This window comes from Balaenoptera acutorostrata, chromosome 2 (genome assembly GCF_949987535.1).
Source record: "Balaenoptera acutorostrata chromosome 2, mBalAcu1.1, whole genome shotgun sequence".
In the NCBI taxonomy this organism is placed as follows: Eukaryota; Metazoa; Chordata; class Mammalia; order Artiodactyla; family Balaenopteridae; genus Balaenoptera; species Balaenoptera acutorostrata.
The window spans coordinates 79,112,753-79,137,877 of record NC_080065.1 but is presented as its reverse complement, the minus strand read 5'-3'; the positions used below and the strand labels follow the sequence as shown (position 1 = coordinate 79,137,877).

At 36.5% G+C, this 25,125-nt stretch overlaps 1 protein-coding gene across 4 annotated transcripts in view; it reads left to right on the top strand.

Moving 5' to 3' along the window:
• Positions 1-25,125, top strand: part of FAM172A (family with sequence similarity 172 member A) — a 428,330-nt gene that overhangs the window by 279,241 nt on the left and 123,964 nt on the right. For 3 of the 4 annotated variants that reach the window (XM_007197435.2, XM_007197433.2, XM_007197438.3), the window contains one exon: positions 5,349-5,433. In XM_007197435.2, coding sequence (XP_007197497.1) covers positions 5,349-5,433 — 85 coding nt within the window. Of the gene's footprint in view, positions 1-623; positions 3,200-5,348; positions 5,434-25,125 lie in introns of those variants that run through there. The other variant, XM_007197434.2, reaches the window with a different exon arrangement.

Genomic DNA, 25,125 nt, shown 5'->3' with positions numbered 1-25,125 from the left:
ACACTGTTCTTTTGTTTCATGAATGATTTGCGTATTCAAAATATCTTACAAAAGAGAAGTAATTCAGAACAAGGAGTTAGGAGAACTGAGTACTGATAATGATTCTGGCTTAGTCACTCACTAGGTAAAACAGTAGTTAAGGAGCTAGCGTGAACTACCTGGGTCTACCAGGTACTCTGCCAAGGCTTACTGTCTTGAGAAAGCCACTCTGCCTTTCTGGGCCTGTTTCATAATTGTGAACTAGACATAATAATTCCGATCTCATCTATTTCATGAATTATTGTGAGAATCAAAGGTGATAACCAAGAGGAAAACCCCTTGAAAACCAAATGGTACTACATAAAGAAATCAAGTGTATTATTGTAGAAAACACTATAAGATCCCAGAGATAAAAATGATTAGATCGTTGTTGATGGGGCTTTGAAATCATCCCTGCTCAGAGCTCTCCACTGAAACAAGAGCAAAAAGAGGGACTATAGAAGTCTCTTTCAGATATCCTTACAGGAACTCACCTAAATGTGTGATCCCCTAGTGGAGAATTCAGTGTGGTTTAGCAAGGTTGGAGTCCAGGATTTCCCAGCACTCAGGATGAAACTCCGTCCCCTCTTCTTTCTCCTTTTCAGTCCCTGTGCACTCTGCAAGACTCCGTGAAATACTGAAGAGCAAGCAAGCCTGGATTCAGCGATTAGAAAGGGCAGTTGTCTCGAGCACAGGTGTTGGGAGAAGCTGTGGCAGGGCAACCTTTGTGCCCTCCGCCGCCCACTGCCCTACCACCTCTGACTCCAGCTCCATTTAAAGTCAGCTCAAAAACTGAGAGAGTTTGCAGATATCCCTGCCAAGAAAAACACCTCAGCTGAACCGGAACGTTATCCATAAAAACACCAGTCTGGTTGTAGATGAAGCCTCAGTGCTTTTGGCCTCTTGATGATTGGCTCCATTATTTCACCAAACACTGCTTTAAAATGTGGAAGTAAGATAATGGTACAAATTGCCTAGTCATTCCTGTTGCACTACAAATTAGTAAAGCTGTTTGTTGTTTTACAAACATGTTTACATTAATATGGTAAAGTTGCTGATGTTAAGTATTCATTTACTATAGAAAGCTGATTTTTTTTAATTCTTCTAATTAGCACAGTGAAAGAAGGTTAGGTACTGTATTCTTGTATTAATTGTATAACTTTAAAATAACAATTTCGTTTAAAGAAAGAAGGTCAAAGAGGGCTACTTATGGCAATGATTCCAAGCGAAATCTCCTCCCAACCAAAAGACCAAGGATACCTACTAGGCCAGCCTTGTGAGAAGAGGTAGAAAGTAACCAAAGGCAGCTCCTGAAAGGAACTTCTTACCTCAGGCTCCAGGCCTGTAAAGGCTGAGTGCACAAGGATGAACCCACTTAGCATAAGGAGGACATTATGCTAAGTGAAATAAGCTAGACACAGAAGGAAAAATACTACACGATCTCACTTATATGTGGAATCTTAGAAAGTCGAGTACACAGAAGCAGAGAGTAGGATTGTGGTTACCAGTGTCAGGAAGGTGGGGAAACAGGGAGATGTTGGTCAAAGATTGCAGTGGTATAGAATGCACAAGTCTAGAGACCTAATGTACAGCATGATGACTATATTTAATAATACAGTTTTGAATACTGGAAATTTGCTAAGAGAATGGATTTCAGGTTCTTTCACCACACACACTGAAAAATGCTAGCTATGTAAAGGAGAACATGTCAGTTGGCTTGACTGTAGTTATTTCACTATGTATATGTATATTAAATCATCATGTTGTACAACTTAAATATATAGTTTTTATTAAAAAAAAAAAAAAAAAGGCTGAGTGGGTGAATGTCATTTCCTGACGTACCCCTGGCCTCTGAAAGTCTCCAGCCAAGCCAGATGTCTAGTTCTACATAATAGTCATGAACCCTTAACCATCACCATTCAGTTCTGAGTGTCAGTCCTGGAAACACAACCTGATAAATAGCAGTTGTTCTTGTCTGAGGACACAATGCCTTCCATATTAAGCATCAACCTCTAGACACTGATGATTTATAACTCATAAAAATGAATAAAAATCTACGCTCAACCAGGGCAACATGCATCTCCAAATACTTCCAAATATCTTGCACAGGAATACCTAGTACCTACTTTTCTCTTTAAACATAATATATTAAGTGTAAACTTTTTATAAAATTTTTTAATTCATTTCATATCTACACTGAAATATTGTCAACCTTGGTTTAAATAGTCACTCAGCACTCTTTTGGCCTATAGGCACTTCTAGTTTATACTAATAGCTCCCAAACTTTTGGATTTCACGAAAAAGGCAATTTACAACCACAAAAACCTGTAAAGTCATAATTTCAGAGTAAAAGACCTTTAAGTTGAAAACACTTAACTTTAAGACACTCACTGTATTGCCTTTTTTTCTCTTATTCCCTCAGACCCAGAGAAACTGTAGTTACAGGATCCATCCCAATCCGCTGGCTCTGGCCAGGGGCTTCTTTCTCTCTGCTTGTTGGTCGGGATGAGGCAGGGCTGCATCTGAGGCTCAAGCATGGCTCTGTTGGTACCTCTGGTGCAGCGTGCCTTGTTGTCTGCTCAGGGCAACTGAGAGTAAGATCTCTGAGGCCTGGGAACACACTCCAGCATGATCTGGGTTTAGATAGGGCCTTCCTAGTGGGCTGCTTCTGTCGTCATCCAAGACGCTTAGCTAGTGTTCATCTCAACTGAAGAACTGGGATAGGGTACAAATTGGGGCATTGAGAAGAGGGATAAAATAAGCATTAGAAAAACAGTGAAAAGAGATTTGGTTTCTAAACTATAAAAACACATCTCCGAATAGGGGGCTGCATTTGATAAGATGGAATTTCAGATAGATTGAATTCATATGTAATGGCTGTATGTCTTTCTCATATTTCCTTCTTTACATATATTTCCCAGTTTGTTTACATTATTTTGTTTCATTATACTCTATCATATGGCAAACATATTTTTAGCTTGTTTTGTCCTTTTCTCTCTATATTTTTCCCAGTAGGATAGAAATGTCACACAAACATGCACACACCACACGTATATGTCAACTTATGGTATCAAACCTTTACAATTCTATACCAGTACTTTGTCATTGCAGAGAACTTTTGGACATATTTACTTTAATTATAGGATGTTTGTTTTCCATCCTATTTTTATGAGAGATCAAAGCCTAAACATGTGCCTAGCTAAAAACTGAAATTTCAGGATCATAAAATGTAAACCTGTATTTTGTTTTAAATGTTTGAGTTAAAGGTGACCTGGATAAAATCCATTTTGTTCGGCTTTTAAAGTCAATGACGAGTTAGAAAATGACTAATCGCCTTAATACTATAATGTACCATCACTGTTACTAATACTGGAAATATCCTATAAGACATAGTTTTACACATGTGAAGTATAAGTGAACAGTATTAAGACTGACATATCACCTGGGTAATAGCCGACTTTCATCAGATTTGGAGGTACTACTAGGATGAATAATAATTAAAATATATACCTAATCGCTGCCTGTCTGTCGGTAGAGCTAATTGCTGTCATTGAAAAGACTAAATTGTTTAAGAAAAAGAGAGAGAAAGAGAAAGTCATTCTTCATTGAAGCTATCTCCCTGTATCATTGGAAGCCTATTTTTAGTACCTATAGAAGTCATGATTTTTGAATTTATTAGGGGTTGTGATGAATGATAAAACAAATCATCCATTTACATATCTTGACACTGCTTTGGAGAATACTCATTTCTTACAAGCAAGTGTCACACTGTATATAAAAGCTGGCTAATTGTGTGCTAATCTTCTGCATTATCTAGAACTCTCTGAGGTGGTATTCTATCAATAGTAATATTAATTTTATTTATTTCAAATGTACGAAATATCTTCCAAAACCCTATTTCTTTTATAATTTCTTCTCCCTTACATTGTATAATTTTACATTCAGCTGCTAATTAAGATTAGGAGTGAAAATTATAGAATACATATCCACTTTAAACCATCAAGCTTTTATAATACATGAAGATAGTAATATTTTATCCATTTTAAATGTAAAAAGAGAGAAAGCAGTTAAGAACATTACTAGATGTTGTGTTTGTTTTCATGTTTTTTTTTTCCACACAGTTCAATAGTTTCATTGATCTACTGTTTCTTACAAAAATCTGCCATGCTTTGTGAACTTCACTTTCTAATCTCATACAGCAACCCTTCCTTTATGTTATTCCTGCTCTCCCTGGTCCCAGAACAGTAGGGTTGCCTTGACAAATCTATTCAAAAGCCATTCCTCGGCCTTTATTGGTGGGGACTGGGGCCTTTGAAATTCTCCCCTCACTGCAACACAGCTGACATCTTCTTCCAGACAGAATGAATTAAGGAAATACAATAAGACACTTGATCTACCAGTCAAGGATCTTTCCACAGTGAGGACGGATTCCATGGTGCACAACCAGGACAGCAAGCATCTAAAAATACACAATACATGCTTGTTTACCAGAATAGCAATCAGCGATTTTTCCAACATGATTGATAGGATGATTTCTTTTAAAATAAAATCTGTCTGGAAATTCATTGTGTGTGTGTGTGTCTGCATGTGTGTGTCTGCGTATGTTGGAAATTTTTTTAAAGCCATATGAGGTTAATCACATTTTTAAAGCCAGACTTCAAATACACACTTAAAATATATGGAAGGAATATAGATTATTTTTATTTCATCTGTCTGAGTTGTAAATCATCATTATCTTAGAGGTTTATCCTTAATATTGAAGCATTTGTGTCCTCAGACACACAGCTACAATTCACCAGGTTGTGTTTCTTTTGAACGGTTTGATACAGCCTTCATTGAACCAAGTTGAAGTAAAAATTAAAAGGTAGTATATTTATATGGGCCAGATTTTGAGGAGTAATTGCAGAATTTATTTCCTCTAGTATTAAAGACGAAGACTATAGTTTTAAAATATCACTATTCCTTCACATGTTCAAATTAATATTTATTTCCATCTAAAAGTTAAAAATAGATACCCTTTTCAATTTCCTTTAATTAAAATCCTAGCCTTCTCTTATGAGTATATTGCATCATAGTTCACAGAAGGTTACATGTCTTCTTAATATCAGGACAGATAACTTGCTGCATTGTAGAAGATGAACTTTTTTCCACAGTCATATTGGTCATGAATAATTACTGACTGTTTACATAAGAGAATTTTTTACAGAGTATGGAAAATAGAGTATACTTATAGTGGTTAATTGTATAGGATAAATTAATCTCTACAGCCTAACAAGTTGGTCTTGCCTTAAATTATGTTTCAACAGAACATTGTCTCTATTACATTGCAGAACTGTTGTAATTGGGTCTCTAGCTCAGAACCATTAGACACATCAGTGGAGTCCATGCTGCCTGACTGTCCCCGAGTCTCAGCAGGTATGTGTTTGATGAGAGATGTATAGAATGCTTTTTATTAAGGTGAAAAAATATGCTAATGAAATGTGGAGTTCTATTTTGTGAATTAAGCGTGTTGTTCTGCCTTGAATCTTTGAATGAATTATTGGTAACATACAGCATGGGTCTGACCCACTACCAGAAATGCATTAAGTAGCTGAAGATGCTTACCATCAAACTCCGTAAAGATGAATAGGTGAAACAACGTGAGAGTAATATAGACAGTTGGCTGTTGAAGCTTAGGGAGATTAGTTGTACATAAATTGAAAATTAGGACAAGGACTGGATTGCTGTACAGAATCTCAGAGTATTTGTCTCAGAGTATTTCTATCCTACTGGGAATTGGATTCAGTGATCCAATAGGCAGTCAAGACTGTGAGTTCAGAGAAGAGACATTGCTGTGGCCTAGAGTCTAGAGAAGTTTTTCATGTAAAAGATTTTGGCTGGACCTTGTGTGTTAGATTGGACTTGGATTATAGGAAGACATGCAGGGTGATATTCTAGGCAAAAGAAACAGAGCGGTGTAAGGAGTAAGGGCTGGAATGGATCAGAAGACATTCATAGGGGGCTAAGACAAGACTGGCCTGTCCACTGAAAGAAAAGAGGTATCGGGGTGAGCGCCTGAGGAAGCAGGCGAGCTCCAGACAGTTTAAGAGTGGCATTGATTTCCATCCTAAAAGGTGTGTTACTTTAGTCTCTAATCTCTAGGTAAGAGGAAAGAGTGACATTTTTCATTACTTTCTGATTTTGGCTTTCACAATTTTGATGGTAAACACAAACTGAGCAGTGGTGTCTGGTTATGTTACAGAACAGAAATGGGTTTGCTTTGGTCATAGATGCCAGAGAATGAGTAGAAGTTTTGAACATGAACTACCTCATATTATAACAACCATAAGAGATAGCTAATCGCTAAGCAAAGTTGCATACATGTTTACATATTTGAAGGAAATAATTTGGAGAACAGCTCAACTACTAGGTAAAGAACTATTATTATAATTAAATTTCACCATCATTAATACCTAAACTTGAACTGAGCTTCACTATCATTATAACTAAACCTTTCAGGTCTGTCAATCAGGGTTCAGTCAGAGCAACAGACTACTAGGTGATATATGTGCTACAGTGTGTGTGTGTGTGTGTGTGTGTGTGTGTGTGTGGTGTACATTAATTACAATATATTGTCTTTATTCTCAGTGATTATGTTCTATAAAGTCTCTGAGAACACTGAATTAGTGAATACTGAATCATTACCCCTAGGGAAAATACAGGGTTAGGTTCCTGCAAGCTTCTGGTCACATTTTCATCGACCAATCAATATATAACTTTGTTTTATGAGTGTTTCAGTTTAAAGACACCTTATTTAATATATATTGTTCATTCACTAACACTGAACTCACAGTCAACAGCACTGTAACTCATGCCCTAATGGGACTTACTTTCTCCATAAGACACATCACTGTCTTAACACTTCAGCAGTATACTTGGACGCCATTTCAGAGAACAAAATCACCAACGAAAGCACAAAAATGTGAAAAACATGGCACTAAATAGTCTGCAAAAAGAACACTTGTTTACAGTACAAGAACTGGAACAAGAAGGCAAAGCATGGCCTTGTTTCACCTTAGTTAGGAATGTGTGTGTTGAGCAACTCAAAGTTTTCACCATGCTGCACATGTGCATATCCACAAATGACCACAAAAGCACCATAAGTATTGATTTGGGGGTTTACAAATAAATTTTAATAAGTAGGTGAATTCAGAAATATGGAATTCACAAATAATGAGGATTGACTATATATAGTAAAGGGTTTATTACAGAGATTTGACCTGGGATTTGATCAGAGCTGGTTAAGCAGTCTCTATAAGAATGTCGACTTGGCAAGCGATGCTGGAGCTGAGTCTACAGAGCAGACAGTTGTTAAGGGAAGATGTTATGTAAAGGGGTGGAGAGCAAGAATGAGCTGGAACCCATAAGCATGAGCTGGAGCCCATGAAGATGGACTTAAACCCATGTCAGTTCTTGTGGCTTCTGTCCTTGATGGTGTGGGTGTCCTGTAGAAGCCAGTGCCCTTTGTCCTGGTAACCACTGCCTTGTGCCACCAAGTGAGCCAGCAGATAAACAACGTGTGTGAGCTTGAAATTGCTATTGCTTCACTTTAACTCTCCAAATTTCCCTCAGAAGTCTCCCTTTTATACCATTCTAACTAGAGACACACAGTTTGAAAAGGAATTCTGGGAAATGTAGTTCAACCTAGCCAAATTGCCACATTACAGAGCCTCCACATTTCACCCTTTGTCAACTTGGCACTCATATACATCTCCTTAAACCAGACAATCTCCAAATAAAGACATTAATGAAGTCTTGCTTCCATCTAACATGATACAACTATCCCATGTACAATCAAAAACACATTAAAAAGGAGGATACAGAGCCCATTTTTTGTCCTTGGCTGATAGTTCATTCTTCTCATGTTTGGTATCCTATAATTTAAATACTGAGAGATAAAGCTAATTACTATTGACACATCTTACATGAGATGTTAAGGGAATAAGAGAGAAGAAAACAAAAATATTTATTATATATATTCATATCAAAATGAGGAAATACTCATAACTATTACATTCCTCATTTTTGCAACTGGTCATGTAGTTGTAGCTGGTATGTATAACTACCTTCATTCCATATTCTCTTTGCTTTCAGCAAGCACCTGAACTAGTCATGGTCTCTCGCCTGGTGGGATGACCTGTATCTTCATTCCTGAAGGGTCTGGGCTATTAGCAATCCTGCCTGACTTACATTATTGTAGTTTTCTATTGACACGAATCACAGAAAACATTAACAGATGACCTAGAGAATTTCCTGCACTACAGACACTCCTGTTTACCCCCATTGTGTAGTAGCAACTCAATTTTTCCTTAGTAATCAGGATCAATCACCCTAGCCAATATAGTAACACTCTCTGTTACTTGTTAATCCAGTGGTATAAGGATTCCAAAGTGGCAAGATGGCAGTTTCAGCTTTCAGTTCAGTGGAATCGTTGTGACACCTCATGGAAGCATTCCTCCCTATGGAACCTTTAGACCAACAGAGCCTAAAGTAATGGGAATGGGAAGCAGTAGTTTTGCTAGTAGATCACTAAGGGTAATGAGAAGAGAAGCCAGCCCCATTTCTACTCCTCATTCCTAGATCTGGGAGAAACATCACAGTGTATTAAAGGCTGACTTAGAGCACATAACGCATCTGGGAGGACATTTTCTCAGCTCTACAAGGTGTTGTCACCTAACCAGGCACCGTAACTGAGTGTTCAAAAAGTCATGCCACCATTCTGTCAAGCCTACTGCTTAAGGATAATGGGGAACATGGCAATACCAGTGAATGCTGGCAGATCTCAGGCTCTTTCTTGCCCTCTTGCTTGCTCCCTCTGATGGAAGCCAGCTGCCATGTTGTGAGCTGCTCATGCAGAGGCCTATGTGGCAAGGAATCGGTGTCTCTGGCTGAGAGCCAGTGAGGATCTGAAGCCTGCCAACAGCCACGAGAGTGACCTTGGAAAAGGATCCCCTCCCAGTTGAGCCTTGAGATGACTGCAACCTCAGCCAACACCTTGACTGTGGCCTTGTGAGAGGCCCTGAGCCAGTCATCCAGCTAAGCCACACTCAGATCCAGGACCCTCAGATGCTGGGACTGATAAATGTGTTTTGTTTTAAGCTGTGAATTTTGGAGACGACTTGTTCCACAGCAGTAGATAATTAATACAACAGGCTTACTTCAACTCTGGTGGTCGCTCAAGCCTAAGCAGAAAGAAACCTTAACTTTTTTTGAGACTAAAGCTTTGTAAGGTTCATCTTTTCTCTGATACCTTAGGGTTTAAGAGCAACTCTTTCAAAAAAAAGGCACTAAAAAGCTCTTTGAAGACAATTTATTTCTACCCTTTCTCTTCCACTACCTCATTAGACTTTGTGGTACAGGTTACCAAAGATAAGATATTGTTTCTTCTTTATCACGCTCATTTGATCTTATACTAAGTCGTCAGCTCTTCTCTGAGCTTATACTTAAGCTAATGCTATTCAGCTCTTCTCTGACCAAATTTTTCGTAGAACAGAACTTGCTACTTTCTGTAACCTTTTTTTTCCTGTGGGTGTTTATGCCAACAAATTTGGCTTAAATCAGAAGATTTCATATATGCTCCACAGCATATACAGTTGTCCCCCACTTTATGAAAGCTTACTTTATGCCACTTCACTTTTATGAAAGACCTGCATTAGTACCTGTTTTCATTAACAGAAAGAAATCCAAAGAGGATTTTTGCTTTTAGGAAGAAAGGCGAAAGCAAAAATAGCATTCAGCGTTTGTTTTCTGGGAGCTGTCATAGAGGGAGCAAGTACCCTGAGCTGCAAGAGTGACACCACTAAGCTCCTTCTCTGGGAACTACACTCTGCATCTCAACATCAAGTTGCCATAGCTTAACTGTGCATGTCAGCATCTGTGCCTTATCTCGATTTATTTTGGGCATCCACTAGCAAGAGTGCCCTAAGGTAGTTGCTTCTTCACTTTACATCATTTTGGCTTACGAAAGGTTTCACAGGAGTTACTCTACTTTCAGATAGTAGGGGAAACCTGCATCCATTTATTCCTCAGATATTTATTGAGCAATTATTATGTTCCAGGTACTGTTCTGGAAGCTGGGGACATAGCAGTGAACAATAGCTTATAATGACTTCTTTTCCCAAAAAAAACCTGTTTCCTGGCCCTCTGCCAGTGGGTAGTTTGCTCCTTTTGAATCTGGCATCAACACTAGGTTGCATCAATTGAGAGAACAGTTAGGGCCAGTACCCCCAGCATTTTCCATGCCTACTTATAAAAATTGAACAGGTTTTCAATCAAAATCAGCGATTTCCCTCAAAGAGTCCTAAAAAAATGTTGAACATTTTTTATGACATGATCAACATTATTATGACATGATAAAAATGGAATTTTAAAGAAGATTAATTTAGTAAATGAATAAAAAACAGGAGCAAGAAGCCGGAGGCAGTAAACTCAGCAGGATGTGACAATAAAGCCAGTATATGTGGTTGATGGTGTGAATTGGAGTGGTGGCAGTAGGAACAGAGAGGATAGGAGAGCTGTAACAAATATGGCTTGGGAAGAATCTACACTCCTTGATGATAAATAGATTGAATGTGGAAGCTAAGGGGAGGGAGAAGACAATGATAAGCTCCAATGAAAAGTAACTGGGATAATGAAAATGTCATTACCAGAAGTACAGGGGAGCTGGAGGGGGAAATCAATTATGGGCAAGAAATGATGAAATTGTTTTATGACCTACTTAATTGAGATAATGATAGTTGAGGTGATGGCAGGAAATTCAAGTAGAAATGGCAAATGTTGCTTAAGTACCTTTGAAAGACTTGAAATTCTCTGATTAATAATCCTGTTACTATAATTTAAACTGTTAAGATTATTTGAAGTTTTCGATGTGTACTGACCACAGGTTAGTAATGGATGTCCAGACTATCTGTTCGATTTAGTGAAGCCTTTTTTTTTTTTCCAGATTTCTAAATTACGGAGTTTTTTTTCTTGTTATAATTTGCTTTTTATCTTTTGACTAGACGTTTCATGGTCAAAGCACTGAGATTACCTGTAAAAATACATACTCATTTAATATCGTATTTTTTCCTTTATTACTAAATATATTTCCCTTTACCCCAAGAATAGATCTAATGCTCATAAAAGCTCTATTTTATGAATGTTGTTTACCTATGCATATATATTTTTAAAGCAGGTATAATAAAATTTTAAAATTGTACTTAAAATACACTGATAATTATTTTCAGTACAGTCACATTGTTTTTATTTTTCTTTTGAAAGCAAATGTAATACTTGACAACTCCACACTTAAGAACTGTCAGCATTGTACCTTATATTGTACTTAAAATGAAGTCTGACTTTTCAGTTATTATAACATATAGTGAATGGTGGATATTTGAGGGATCTTGAATACGTGCCAAGTGACTGGTTCCCCCACTTCTTTATTTTAATAGTATTTCGTACTAGTGAAAATCAGCCCATTGAAAACATGTTATTCAGAGAAACATATAATAGGTTAATAGGATATATGTTTATTGTATAGCCCACATTTTGGTTGTTTATGTTTGTTATAAAATGGCAACAGCAAATATCTGCCTCACTTATCTTATAGAAATGTTATGAAATGTTACAAGGACAATTTTTTAGTATCTGGAGGGATATTTTAAGTTCATCAAGAGGAAGGCACTGTGTAAATATAATGTGGCACTATATATTCTCATTAGTCATTTTAGAATTTAAAACTGTCATTTATTTAAAAACGATTATTGATTATTTTAATCCTGTAGAAATGGAAAAAGCATTTGCAGAAATATTTTCCCTTCCATTTTCTTGTCTCCAATTCTATTTTTAAACAACAAATAACTTAGTTATTCATGTTTTCCTATGTCCTCTGTGACGTTGGTAAGGGTCACAAAACCATAATCACAGAAAGACAGAAAATATAATGGAGAAATCAAAAGGAAGACTAATAGTCAAAAGAAAAATGTTCAGTAGGACATAGAAATCAGGAGACAAAGCTGAAAGAAACTAGGGTAGCAGTAAAGATGAAATTAGAAATGATCTTATATGGTGTGTTGCTTCCCCAAAATAGCAAATATAATTTTTGACTGTGTATGAGCAGACATTCTTCTGGGTGAAAGGAAAGCAAAATATAAATGTTTGAAAGCAGACAAGGTTCTAGAGCACTGATTATCTTCTGACTTCTTACAAGTCTGGACACAGCTTGCTTCGGCCGGCCTATGAGTGACAGTCCGCTCTTTGCCAGGGGGGTTCTAACTGGGCCTAGGTGTTGCTAAGTACTGCTGCTCAGGCCCACATACTTTCAGCCCCCTCCGAATGTGCTCCCTCCCTGCCTGTCTGGGTATATGCTTGCAGTCTGCATGCATTCATTCGACAAGAATTCAGTGTGGACCAGACATTGCTGCAGGTGCCAGGGACATAGCAGTGAATTACAGCAGATAATGGTCCCAACGTGGAGCTTACATTCTAGTGGGGGATACAGACAGTAATAAACAAGATAAGTAAGGAGAGTATATATGTAGTATGTTAGATAGTGGTCATTGGTAGGAGAAATAGAAAACAAGAAGAAAGGACCTGAAGTGTGTGTGTGTGGAGGGGAGGGTTTGAATTTTTAGGAAGGTGGCCAGGGAAGGCCTCGCTGAGAAGATGACACTTCTAGGACATTCCTTCTAGTCCTGATCTTCTACCGTTTCCCACTGGTAAAGACAGTACATATTTGCCTATCTGACTTTAGAGATCCTTTTCCTAGACTTCAGGGTATCTACTTAGGTCTGAAATCTTCGCCCTTATGTCCTCCCAGCAGTCTCTTGTTCTGGGTTCTTGAAAACCTGACCTTCTCATCGGATCCACTTTACCGGTCCTCTAAGGTTTATGGTAACCGTAAAGCATAGTTATCAGAAAGTTATTAAAGTTATTCCACTCTTCCTTAAGCAACACGTACAGAAAAGTATAACATTTGTATGGCACTCTGGACATAAGCAACCTTGACATAAGAGAAGGTTGCTTATGTCCAGAACTGAATGGACAGAGCCCCTCCTGGCTGACCTGAAGGGTGAGAGGATCAGTATTTTCACATACCTGTGACCCTTTTGTACCAGGCACACAGGATGGAAAGCTCTTTCCACCTACCATTAAGGAAATACCTGAACCTAGATTCATTAAAACTATGCAGTCTAGATGTCTGATTCCTGTCAATATATTCCCTCCCCGAACTTGTATCCATCTCATTTTTTCTCGCCATTGTCATGGCTTGAGATAGCTTTTTCTTTTTTATTTCAGCTTACTTAGAACACTTGATGTAAATCTGTGTAAAATTTAGAAAATTAACAGTATAAATGGTTAAAAAAAAAAAGAAGAAGAAGAAGAAAAGAAAAAGGGGAAAAAAAGAACCAAGGTAGATATCTTAGGAGATAAGAATTAAACTTGAAAACTTACCGTATTTAGATGATCCTGTCTTATTCTGGATATAGAAGGGGGCCATTAATGGAACCCTAATTTTTCTTTGCTTAAATAATCCAGACTGACTGTTTACACTGACTAAAATTACTGAATATTTGCTAAATATTCACTTCACTTTATTGCTGAAAACACATCTTGAGGAAATGACACTAAGGAGTTATATCTTTTCCTTATTAGTGAATAATCACTTCCTTCTAAAGATACCAATGAAAAATCAACGGTAATTGCTTCTAGAATGTGGCATCATTCAGAATGTGTAGACAAGTTGAGTTGTCTAGTATGTTTTTAGACATAGCTCAAATTAATTAGGTAATTGAAAATCTATACTTTGCCTTGTAAACAGACTTTAAAATTCAAGACATATTAGCATATATGATACTGTACCACTTTTGACTACATGTACTGCTCAAGAATTCTAGCACTCCTTTTTCTTCCATTCAAAGGGTATACATTCTAATTCTCTAAGTGGTGTTTTCATTAACTAAATAGCATTTTTCAGGCAGTTTTTGTTCATTACTGTAGCTGTTATTCATAGGTTAGTTTCCCTATTCATTGTTCTGTGCTACCTTGTAATTATTAGTTAATATTAGGGATGAGTGTTCTGAAAGTTGACCACTAAAAATTCTTGTGTTTTCAGTGAATTATTCATTGTAATTAGCTGGAATCAGGCACTTTGGGGAAATAACTGATGAGATACTCATTTAAAATAATCTAACTATATGAATGATATTTATGTAGATCACCAATATTTGCCCTGATTATATATATATACTTAATCAGGTCCAGTATTATCCTGTGATTTTGACTTTTCCAGTTTTCCAGTAATCACAGTGAATATAAGTAGTCTCACTCCAGAAATCTCACTTTAAAAAAAAAATTAAAAATAACCACCATGTTTTTTACAGCTTTCCGAACCAATTTGTGAAAAATTCGTCAAAGAATTTGGCAGTAAAGGTGGCAACTCTCCTTTTACTGAGCTAACTTTTCCCTTTAAAGATAAAAAGTTTTTAATTATTTTGGAATGCTTTTGGGTAAATAACCAAATAATATGAATTTATATTTGTACTTGAAAATTGTTTAAGTTATGAGTTAATTTGTGAGAGATACTGTTTCTACAGTCCCCATAGCAGTGTCTCATGGCTCTTAGTGCTATGTCCCTAGTTGTTAGAAAAGTAAGTCGGGACCAGTGATACCTAAGACAGAAATCTTCATTCTTTTTAAACAGATATTAAGTATTGCTCTCCCCTCCCATGGCTGTCTGCGCTTCACTTGTCCTCTTTTTCTCCTTTCCTCTGTCAGCTGTCTGGGTCACTGCTCTGTATGGCTCTCCCTGGGTGTGTATATTGCCCTCCAACTCTCCCTCTGTCATCTCGTTTAGTCTCTATGTGTGGTTCTTTTCTTATGATTTTTGTCTTCTATGTCTCCCTGGCTTCATTGTCCCCCACCTAGAGACTCTTTGTCCTGCAGCCTATGGAATCACATCTCCCCCAGCCCACCATCTCTGCCTGCCCCTTCCTGACCTGTGTGGTTTACCTGGGCCCACTGCCCTTCACTTCTCTTTGACCAGCCGTGTGATATGTGCCTCCCATCTACACCCTCCCTGCCTGCTCTGTCTTGTCACAGACAGACATCAAGTCACCAGCGATAAATCTGTCTGCTGGCAAAAATACCCCCAAAACATACCCCTGCAGAGAAACTGCATTGCTTTCTAGTAGTGGTTCAGAACTTCTAAACTAAATATTCTGTGTTACTGAAATGAAAATGCAAAGAGAACATTAGGCACCATAGATAGGTCAAGTATTTACCATTTGTAAAATCCTAAGATGTTCTAAGTTGATTATCAGCACTTTAAAGCAGGAGTATACTTTTAAAAGATTTTGTCTCATCATAGTTCTTAAAATATAGTCCTTTAAAGGAAAATAGTTTTATTTAATGAAACATTTTTTAAAGATAATTTGATCAATGACTTCAGCTTTTAGGTATTAACATTGGTTTAACTGATATGTGATGTCTAAATATTCTTTGAGAACTGGTACTAGTATTTCCATTCATATTATCTCTATCATAATATCCCCTTCAACCATACATATTTCACCCCAAGTATTCAATATGTTATACCAATAAATAAAGAAATCATGTACCAGCTAGTTTATGCATGTTTTGAATAATCTCATGGTACAATCCTTGACAAAATTCAGTTATTTTACATAATTTCTTAATTTCTAAAGTATTATAGAAGTTACTTGTTTTAAAATTTGGGGCAAATAAACATATATATCATTTTAAGCTTTATATAGCAATGATCTTTATAAATGAGACTTTTGTAAGAGACCCTAAATTGAAATTTTCTAATAACCTTCTAAAATCAATATTGGCTTAGAGATTCTTTTGTTTTTAGCTAGTTTCAGACATTTTAAAAGAGCAAAGTGAATTTTTTACTTTTAATTTCCTTTTAATAAATTGCCTTCAAAGAAATTAAGTCTTCTTTCCATTTTAATTTGTGTGGCAAAGTAGCCACACCTTTCCTGCTTAGTTTCCAGAAGGATAGTGATTAAATTTAAAATAAGACATTGTTAATTTAAGGCCACAGATACAAATGATTAAATATAACCAATATGTCGGAAAGCTATTTGTGGAACTAGATGATATGCAGGTTGAATTTTATAATAAAAAGTATAGTTTTCCATAACCATTGTAGTTTAGATTTTTATAACACTTCTCTTTTGAAGGAATAATCCCTCAGCATTATTTGGTTTTGCTTTTCTTCAGAAATAATATCAAGCATATAAAATCAACACTGGCAGCAAAGCTTAAATTTTAGAAAATCCAAATTTAATTATTTTTACCAATTAATTAGTTGTTGATTTAATTAGTTTCCCCTAAAATTAGAGCCTAATCCCATGTCTTACTTCAAACTTGAGTTATTCTTGGTTCTCTTGGGGTAAGAAACTAACTGTAAATATTTATTCCTTAATTGTACAAAGATTTATTGAGTACTTAATATGTACTAGGCACTAGTTTAGACTCTAAAGATTGCTAGATATCACTCTTGCCCCTCAAGGAACTCACAGTCTCCTAGGAAAAAAGTGTTTTGTCTATTGCAGATATTCTCTTGGTTCCGAATCACAGGTTGATCATTGAAATAGGTGAGGTGAAGAGGAAGGTTAAGGACTTATGAACTCCTTCAGGACCCCAATGTAACTCTTAGTTCACTAACAGCTTACTTTATTAAATGGTACCCCACTGCTATCTAAGAGCTATTGCATCTTCTCAAAGTGTCCACCTTCCTTCCCTACTATTATAAGACCCTGACTTTTTACTCTAGCTATACGTTTCAAATGAATGTGTTACTTGTCATTTCAAACTCTTTAATGGTATTAAGTCAGCATTTATGAAGAAGAGCTTTGGATTTAACATGACTGTGAGAAATTTGTATCCTCCCAAATGTGTGGAGAATTAATTCTATAATATGGCCAGATGAAGATCTACAATCATACTCTCTATAAAATGAGGATAATACTAGTACAGTCTTACTGGGTTATGGTCAGAATTAAGTGAAATAATCCATACGGGACTGTTAAAATAGTTCCTGGCATATGGTTACAACTCAATGAATACAGGTGGTCCTCGCTTTGCACCATTCTAATATACACAAATTTCAGTTACCATAGTTTAGTTAAATAACACCAAACCCCCCAAAACAAGGTTCAAAATTTCAGTTACCACAATATATTAACTATTAGTAATTGCATTAAGTACAACTCTCTATGTAAATAACAGATGCACATCATGATCAATGACCAAATATATCCCTTTTTTCAAAATCTGTCACTGACCAAACACTGCATATCTGTTATTCAGTTCATACACAGTAGCACTATCTGTATTTATAAAAATGGATGGTCAGAAGAGAGATCTGGCCAACAAAGATGAAAGTGAAGCAAACACATGAAATGCTGGAAGTGAAATTGGAAAGCACTGTGACGAAAAGATGAAGATGTCCCAGAGGAAGTGATACTGGCAAAAAAAAAACCACTTCACATCAAATGAACTCTCAGAGATATTTCATGACATGGGAAGATTGAAGAGTAAAATGTTGGAAGCTGATCCACACTTAGGAGTGTGAAAGTTAGCCAAGGCATAGAAAAGATTTGCTTGAACTGTATCATAAGTTATATGTCAAGAAAGCAAGCACTATTCAAGCTACTCTTAATAAGTTTTTTACAAAGAAATAAAGCATCCTAATTCTCATTGTTTCTAATGTTTTAAAGATGAAGTGTAATGTACTAAATACAATTAGTCTTACTCTTTTTTTCATTCCCCGACCCTATTCACTTTTAGCTGACAGTAAAAAGACTTTTAATGTTTTGACAAAAAAAAGGTCATGGAACTACCGTAGTTTTTTTTTCAATGATTATTATGATCACTTTGCCTGGTTTCAGCTTGTATGGTCCTCTGTATAGTCCCATACTACCGTACAAAGCAAGAACTTCCTACTATTATTATTAGAAATTATTTTACCCAACAATCAAGTACCATAGTTTTAGAGAAATTGTTCTTTGCTTTTCAATATTTGAGAATTAAAAACTTTCTGTCATTTCTCTCCTGCCTCTTTCTATTTTCTAGATTATCTAAGTCCTGATTCTAGTTATGTCTCGTCATGAGTCTCAGAGCCTCCCAGTACATCTTCTGCAGAAGTACAGTCTTTAAACTCCTCAATTTTCCTATTCTTCAACATTCTCCCTATTTCACTCTTCCAATTTACTTAAATTCCACCCTTTCCCTTTCACTCTCCTTCCTGCTAGTGTCCTATTCTTCCATATTCTCCCTGAAAGCCTATCAGCTCTTTCACACATCGTCTTCCTTTCAAATGACCCCTGCCCTAGAACATATCCTTATGAGAAACTTCTATAAATTAATCAGTTTCTTCCTTGTGTTTCATCTACTTTTCTGTCAATCATAAAAGACAAGTGTCATTCTTGAATTTAAATTATTACAAGAAATTCTACCACTCTATTTGGTTTACTTCAGTTCATAGTTTCTTAGAGCGATTCCAGGGACATTCACAGAGGCCCCAAACTTAATGATGGTAATGGCACCAAAATCAAGTAATTTGGAATCTCCTTAACAAAAAATAATTCTCACAGCACCTAAAAGAATTGCATCCTATAAACAAAAATTCTGTTCTACTTCTCATTTACTTCTCTGAGCCCATGTCACATCCTAAATTACTGGTTTCATTGGTCATAAGCTGTCATTTCTGTTAGGTGTATTTTACTGTGCAGTGTAATAGAAAATTTTTTGACTAAACAAGTTGTGTATCTCCTGCTTAAAAGTGTAAGCAGAGTACAAATTTGAATGCAGAAGGCGGTGACTGCGCCCTGACTAGAGTAATCAATGAGAGAACATCCTTAAAGCTTTTCTTCTGTAACCAGGGCAAACTCAGCTAAAAAGTTTGTTTAAATCCTGCTTGGCATAACAAGAACCGTTCAACTTTATCTACCTGTGACTATCTTTGAATATACCTGACTCATCACCATAATGCCTTTCAACTCAGCCCTGCTTAACTCAACCGCTCTTCCTGCCTTATACAGATATTGTAAATCTTTAAGGCTTCTGGTGAAGGCGGTAGGGTTTTTTTTTTTTTTTTTTTTAAATTACACTATACTAGGTGTGCTTTATTTATTTATTAATGGCTGTGTTGGATCTTCGTTTCTGTGTGAGGGCTTTCTCTTGTTGTGGCAAGCGGGGGCCACTCTTCATCACGGTGCGCGGGCCTCTCACTATCGCGGCCTCTCTTGTTGCAGAGCACAGGCTCCAGACGCGCAGGCTCAGTAGTTGTGGCTCACGGGCCTAGTTGCTCCGCGGCATGTGGGATCTTCCCAGACCAGGGCTCGAACCCGTGTCTCCTGCATTGGCAGGCAGATTCTCAACCACTGCGCCACCAGGGAAGCCCCGGCGGTAGGGTTTTATACTTAGTATTATTTTATGGCACAGGAAGTTCATAGCTCATGAATATCACACATCTACAAAATAAAATGGAAAGGTTTTCCTCTCTATACTCTAAAGCTCTTTTTAGTCTGATTATGTGGGTTGTGTCATATTTGTGTCATGAGCTGTTATTTCTAAGGAGCAGTTATATCACAGCAGAGTCATTTTTTTACAGTAACAAAAAGAACAGCAACAAAATGAAGTAACAACAACAACAAAAAGTCCTTCCTCATCTTAATCTGAAATTAAGAAAATCAAGGAAACTTTATGTTGGCAATATGCTACATTCTAGTTTTTCTCTATGTATTTTATAAGTAAAAACACGTCGTTATTCACAAATAGCTGTCCTGTCTTATCTCCTTTACAGAACAGTGCTATTTTATCTATTTTGTGAACTTATCTCATAGAGTAATAAATTATTCTTTCCAGTGACTACACTGATGTGACTAACACTTTTTCCATGTTGTTACAACTTTAATGTTCTTACTGTATGTACCTTATCTACACTTACCAAGTTTTCTTAACGGCCTAACTTATCTTCAATGTCTCACTTTGTCCTTTTTTTTAATTAATTTTTATTGGAGTATAGTTGCTTTACAATGCTGTGTTTCTACTGTACAGCAAGATGAATCAGTTATACAGACACACATAGCCCCTCTTTTTTGGATTTCCTTCCCATTTAGGTCATCACAGTGCATTAAGTAGAGTTCCCTGTGGTATACAGTATGTTCTCATTAGTTATCTGTTTTATGCTTAGTAACAATAGTGTATATATGTCAATCCCAATCTGCTAGTTCCTCCCACCCCACCCCCTTTCCCCCTTGGTATCCATACATTTGTTCTCTATATCTGTGTCTCTATTTCTGCTTTGCACATAAGATGATCTATACCATTTTTCCAGAGTCCAAATATATGCGTTAATATACGCTATTTGTTTTTCTCTTTCTGACTTACTTCCCTCTGTATGACAGTCTCTAGGTCCATCCACGTCTCTACAAATGACCCAATTTCATTCCTTTTTATGGCTGAGTAATAATCCATTGTATGTGTGTACCACATCTTCTTTAACCATTCCTCTGTTGATGGACATTTAGGTTACTTCCATGTCCTGGCTATTGTAAATAGTGCTGCCGTGAACATTGGGGTGCATGTATCTTTTTGAATTATGGTTTTCTCTGAGTATATGCCCAGTAGTGGGATTGTGGGTCATATGGTAACTCTATTTTTAGTTTTTTAAGGAACCTCCATACTGTTCTCCATAGTGGCTGTATCAATTTTACATTTACATTCCCACCAACAGTGCAAGAGGGTGCCCTCTTCTCCACACCCGCTCCAGCATTTATTGTTTGTAGATTTTTTGATGATGGCCATTCTGACAGGTGTGAGGTGGTACCTCATTGTAGTTTTGATTTGCATTTCTCTAATTATTAGTGATGTTGAGCATCCTTTCATCTGTTTGTTGGTAATCTGTATATCTTCTTTGGAGAAATGTCTGTTTAGGTCTTCTGCCCATTTTTGGATTAGGTTGTTTGTTTTTTTGGTATTGAGCTGCATGAGCTGCTTGTATATTTTGGAGATTAATCCTTTGTCAGTTGCCTCATTTGCAGATATTTTCTCCCATTCTGGGGGTTGTCTTTTTGTCTTTATGTTTTCCTTTGCTGTGCAAAAGCTTTTAACCTTCATTAGGTCCCATTTGTTTATATTTGTTTTTATTTCCCTTTGTCTAGGAGGTGGGTCCAAAAGGATCTTGCTGTGATTTATGTCATAGAGTGTTCTGCCTATGTTTTCCTCTGAGAGTTTTATAGTGTCTGGCCTTACATTTAGGTTTTTAATCTATTTTGAGTTTATTTTTGTGTATGGTATGAGGCAGTTCTAATTTCATTCATTTACATGTAGCTGTCCAGTTTTCCCAGCACCACTTATTGAAGAGGCTGTCTTTTCTCCATTGTATATTCTTGCCTTCTTTATCAAAGATAAGGTGACCATATGTGTATGGGTTTATCTCTGGGCTTTCTATCCTGTTCCATTGATCTATATTTCTGTTTTTGTGCAAGTACCATACTGCCTTGATTACTGTAGCTTTGTAGTATAGTCTGAAGTCAGAGAGCCTGATTCCTCCAGCTCCGTTTTTCTTTCTGAAGATTGCTTTGGCTATTCGGGGTCTTTTGTGTTTCCATACAAATTGTGAAATTTTTTGTTCTAGTTCTGTGAAAAATGCCATTGGTAGTTTGATAGGGATTGCATTGAATCTGTAGATTGCTTTGGGTAGTATAGTCATTTTCACAATGTTGATTCTTCCAATCCAAGAACATGGTATATGTCTCCATCTCTTTGTATCGTCTTTAATTTCTTTCATAAGTGTCTTATAGTTTTCTGCATACAGGTCTTTTGTCTCCTTAGGTAGGTTTATCCTAGGTATTTTATTATTTTTGTTGCAGTGGGAAATGGGAGTGTTTCCTTAATTTCTCTTTCAAATTTTTCATCATTAGTGTATAGGAATGCAAGAGATTTCTGTGCATGAATTTAGTATCCTGCTACTTTACCAAATTCATTGATTAGCTCTAGTAGTTTTCTGGTAGCATCTTTAGGATTCTCTATGTATAGTATCATGTCATCTGCAAACAATGATAGCTTTACTTCTTCTTTTCTGATTTGGATTCCTTTTATTTCTTTTTCTTCTCTGATTGCTGTGGCTAAAACTTCCAAAACTATGTTGAATAATAGTGGTGAGAGTGGACACCCTTGTCTTGTTCCTGATCTTGGAGGAAATGGTTTCAGTTTTTCATCATTTACAATCATGTTGGCTGTGGGTTTGTCATATATGGCCTTTATTATGTTGAGGTAAGTTCCCTCTATGCCTACTTTCTGGAGGGTTTTTATCATAAATGGGTGTTGAATCTTGTTAAAAGCTTTTTCTGCATCTATTGAGATGATCATATAGTTTTTATTCTTCAATTTGTTAATATGGTGTATCACATTGCTTGATTTGCATATATTGAAGAATCCTTGCATTCCTGGGATAAACCCCACTTGATCACGGTGTATGATCCTTTTAATGTGCTGTTGGATTCTGTTTGCTAGTATTTAGTTGTGGATTTTTGCATCTATGTTCATCAGTGATATTGGCCTGTAGTTTTCTTTCTTTGTGACATCTTTGTCTACTTTTGGTATCGGGGTGATGGTGGCCTCATAGAATGAGTCTGGGTGTGTTCCTCCCTCTGCTATATTTTGGAAGCGTTTGAGAAGTATAAGTGTTAGCTCTTCTCTAAATGTTTGGTAGAATTCGCCTGTGAAGCCATCTGGTCCTGGGTTTTTGTTTGTTGGAAGATTTTTAATCAGTTTCAATTTTGGTGCTTGTGATTGGTCTGTTTATATTTTCTATTTCTTCCTGGTTCAGTCTCAGAAGGTTGTGCTTTTCTTAGAATTTGTCAGTTTTTTCCAGGTTGTCCATTTTATTGGCATATAGTTGCTTGTAGTAATCTCTAATGATCCTTTGTATTTCTGCAGTGTCCGTTGTTACTTCTCCTTTTGCATTTCTACTTCTATTGATTTGAGTCTTCTCCCTTTTTTTCTTGATGAATCTGGCTAATGGTTTATCAATTTTATTTATCTTCTCAAAGAAACAGCTTTTAGTTTTATAGATCTTTACTATCATTTCCTTCATTTCTTTTTCATTTATTTCTGATCTGATCTTTATGATTTCTTTCCTTCTGGTAACTTTGGGGTTTTTTTGTTCTTCTTTCTCTAATTGCTTTAGGTGTAAGGTTAGGTTGTTTATTTGAGACGTTTCTTGTTTCTTGAGGTAGGATTGTGTTGCTGTAAACTTCCCTCTTAGAACTGCTTTTGCTAAATCCCATAGGTTTTGGGTCATTGTGTTGTCATTGTCATTTGTTTCTAGGTTTTTCTTACTTCCTATTTGATTTCTTCAGTGATCTCTTGGTTATTTAGTAACATATTGTTTAGCCTCCATGTGTTTGCATTTTTTTACAGATTTTTTCCCTGTAATTGATATCTAGTCTCATAGCGTTGTGGTCGGAAAAGATACTTGATAGGATTTCAAGTTTCTTAAATTTACCAAGGCTTGATTTGTGACCCAAAATATGATCTATCCTGGGGAATGTTCCATGAGCACTTAAGAAGAAAGTGTATTCTGTTGTTTTTGGATGGAATGTCCTATAAATATCAATTAAGTCCATCTTGTTTAATGTGTCATTTAAAGCTTGTGTTTCCTTATTTATTTTCATTTTGGATGATCTGTCCATTGGGTGAGTGGGGTGTTAAAGTCCTCTACTATGATTGTGTTACTGTCATTTCTCCTTTTATGGCTGTTAGCGTTTGCCTTATGTATTGAGGTGCTCCTATGTTGGGTGCATAAATATTTACAATTGTTATATCTTCTTCTTGGTTTGATCCCTTGATCATTATATAGTGTCCTTCTTTGTCTCTTGTAATAGTCTTTGTTTTAAAGTCTATTTTGTCTGATATGAGAATTGCTACTCCAGCTTTCTTTTGATTTCCATTTGCATGGAATATCTTTTTCCATCCCTTCGCTTTCAGTCTGTATGTGTCCCTAGGTCTGAAGTGGGTCTCTTGTAGACAGCATATATACGAGTCTTGTTTTTGTATCCATTCAGCCAGTCTATGTCTTTTGGTGGGAGCATTTAATCCATTTACATTTAAGGTAGTTATCAATATGTATGTTCCTATTACCATTTTCTTAATTGTTTTGGGTTTGTTATTGTAGGTCTTTTCCTTCTCTTTTTTTTTCTGCCTAGAGAAGTTCCTTAGCATTTGTTGTAAAGCTGGTTTGGTGGTGCTGAATTCGCTTAGTTTTTGGTTGTCTGTAAATATTTTAATTTCTCCATCGAATCTGAATGAGATCCCTGCTGGGTAGAGTAATCTTGGTTGTAGGTTTTTCCCTTTCATCACTTTAATATGTCCTGCCACTTCCTTCTGGCTTGCAGAGTTTCTGCTGAAAGATCAGCTGTTAACCTTATGGGGATTCCCTTGTATGTTATTTGTTGTTTTTCCCTTGCTGCTTTTAATATTTTTTCTTTGTATTTAATTTTTGATAGTTTGATTAATCTGTGTCTTGGTGTGTTTCTCCTTGGATTTATCCTGTATGGGACTCTCTGCACTTCCTGGAGTTGATTGACTATTTCCTTTCCCATATTAGGGAAGTTTTCAACTATAATCTCTTCAAATATTTTTTCAGTGCCTTTCTTTCTCTCTTCTTCTTCTGGGACCCCTATAATTCGAATGTTGGTGCTTTTAATGTTGTCCCAGAGGTCTCTGAGACTGTCCTCAATTCTTTTCATTTTTTTTTCTTTATTCTGCTCTGTGGCAGTTATTTCCACTATTTTATCTTCCAGGTCACTTATCTGTTCTTTTACCTCAGTTATTCGGCTATTGATTCCTTGTAGAGAATTTTTAATTTCATTTATTGTGTGGTTCATCATGGTTTGCTCTTTAGTTCTTCTAGGTCCTTGTTAAACGTTTCTTGTGTTTTCTCCATTCTATTTCCAAGATTTTGGTTCATCTTTACTATCATTACTCTGAATTCCTTATCAGGTAGACTGCCTATTTCCTCTTCATTTGTTTGGTCTGGTAGATTTTAAC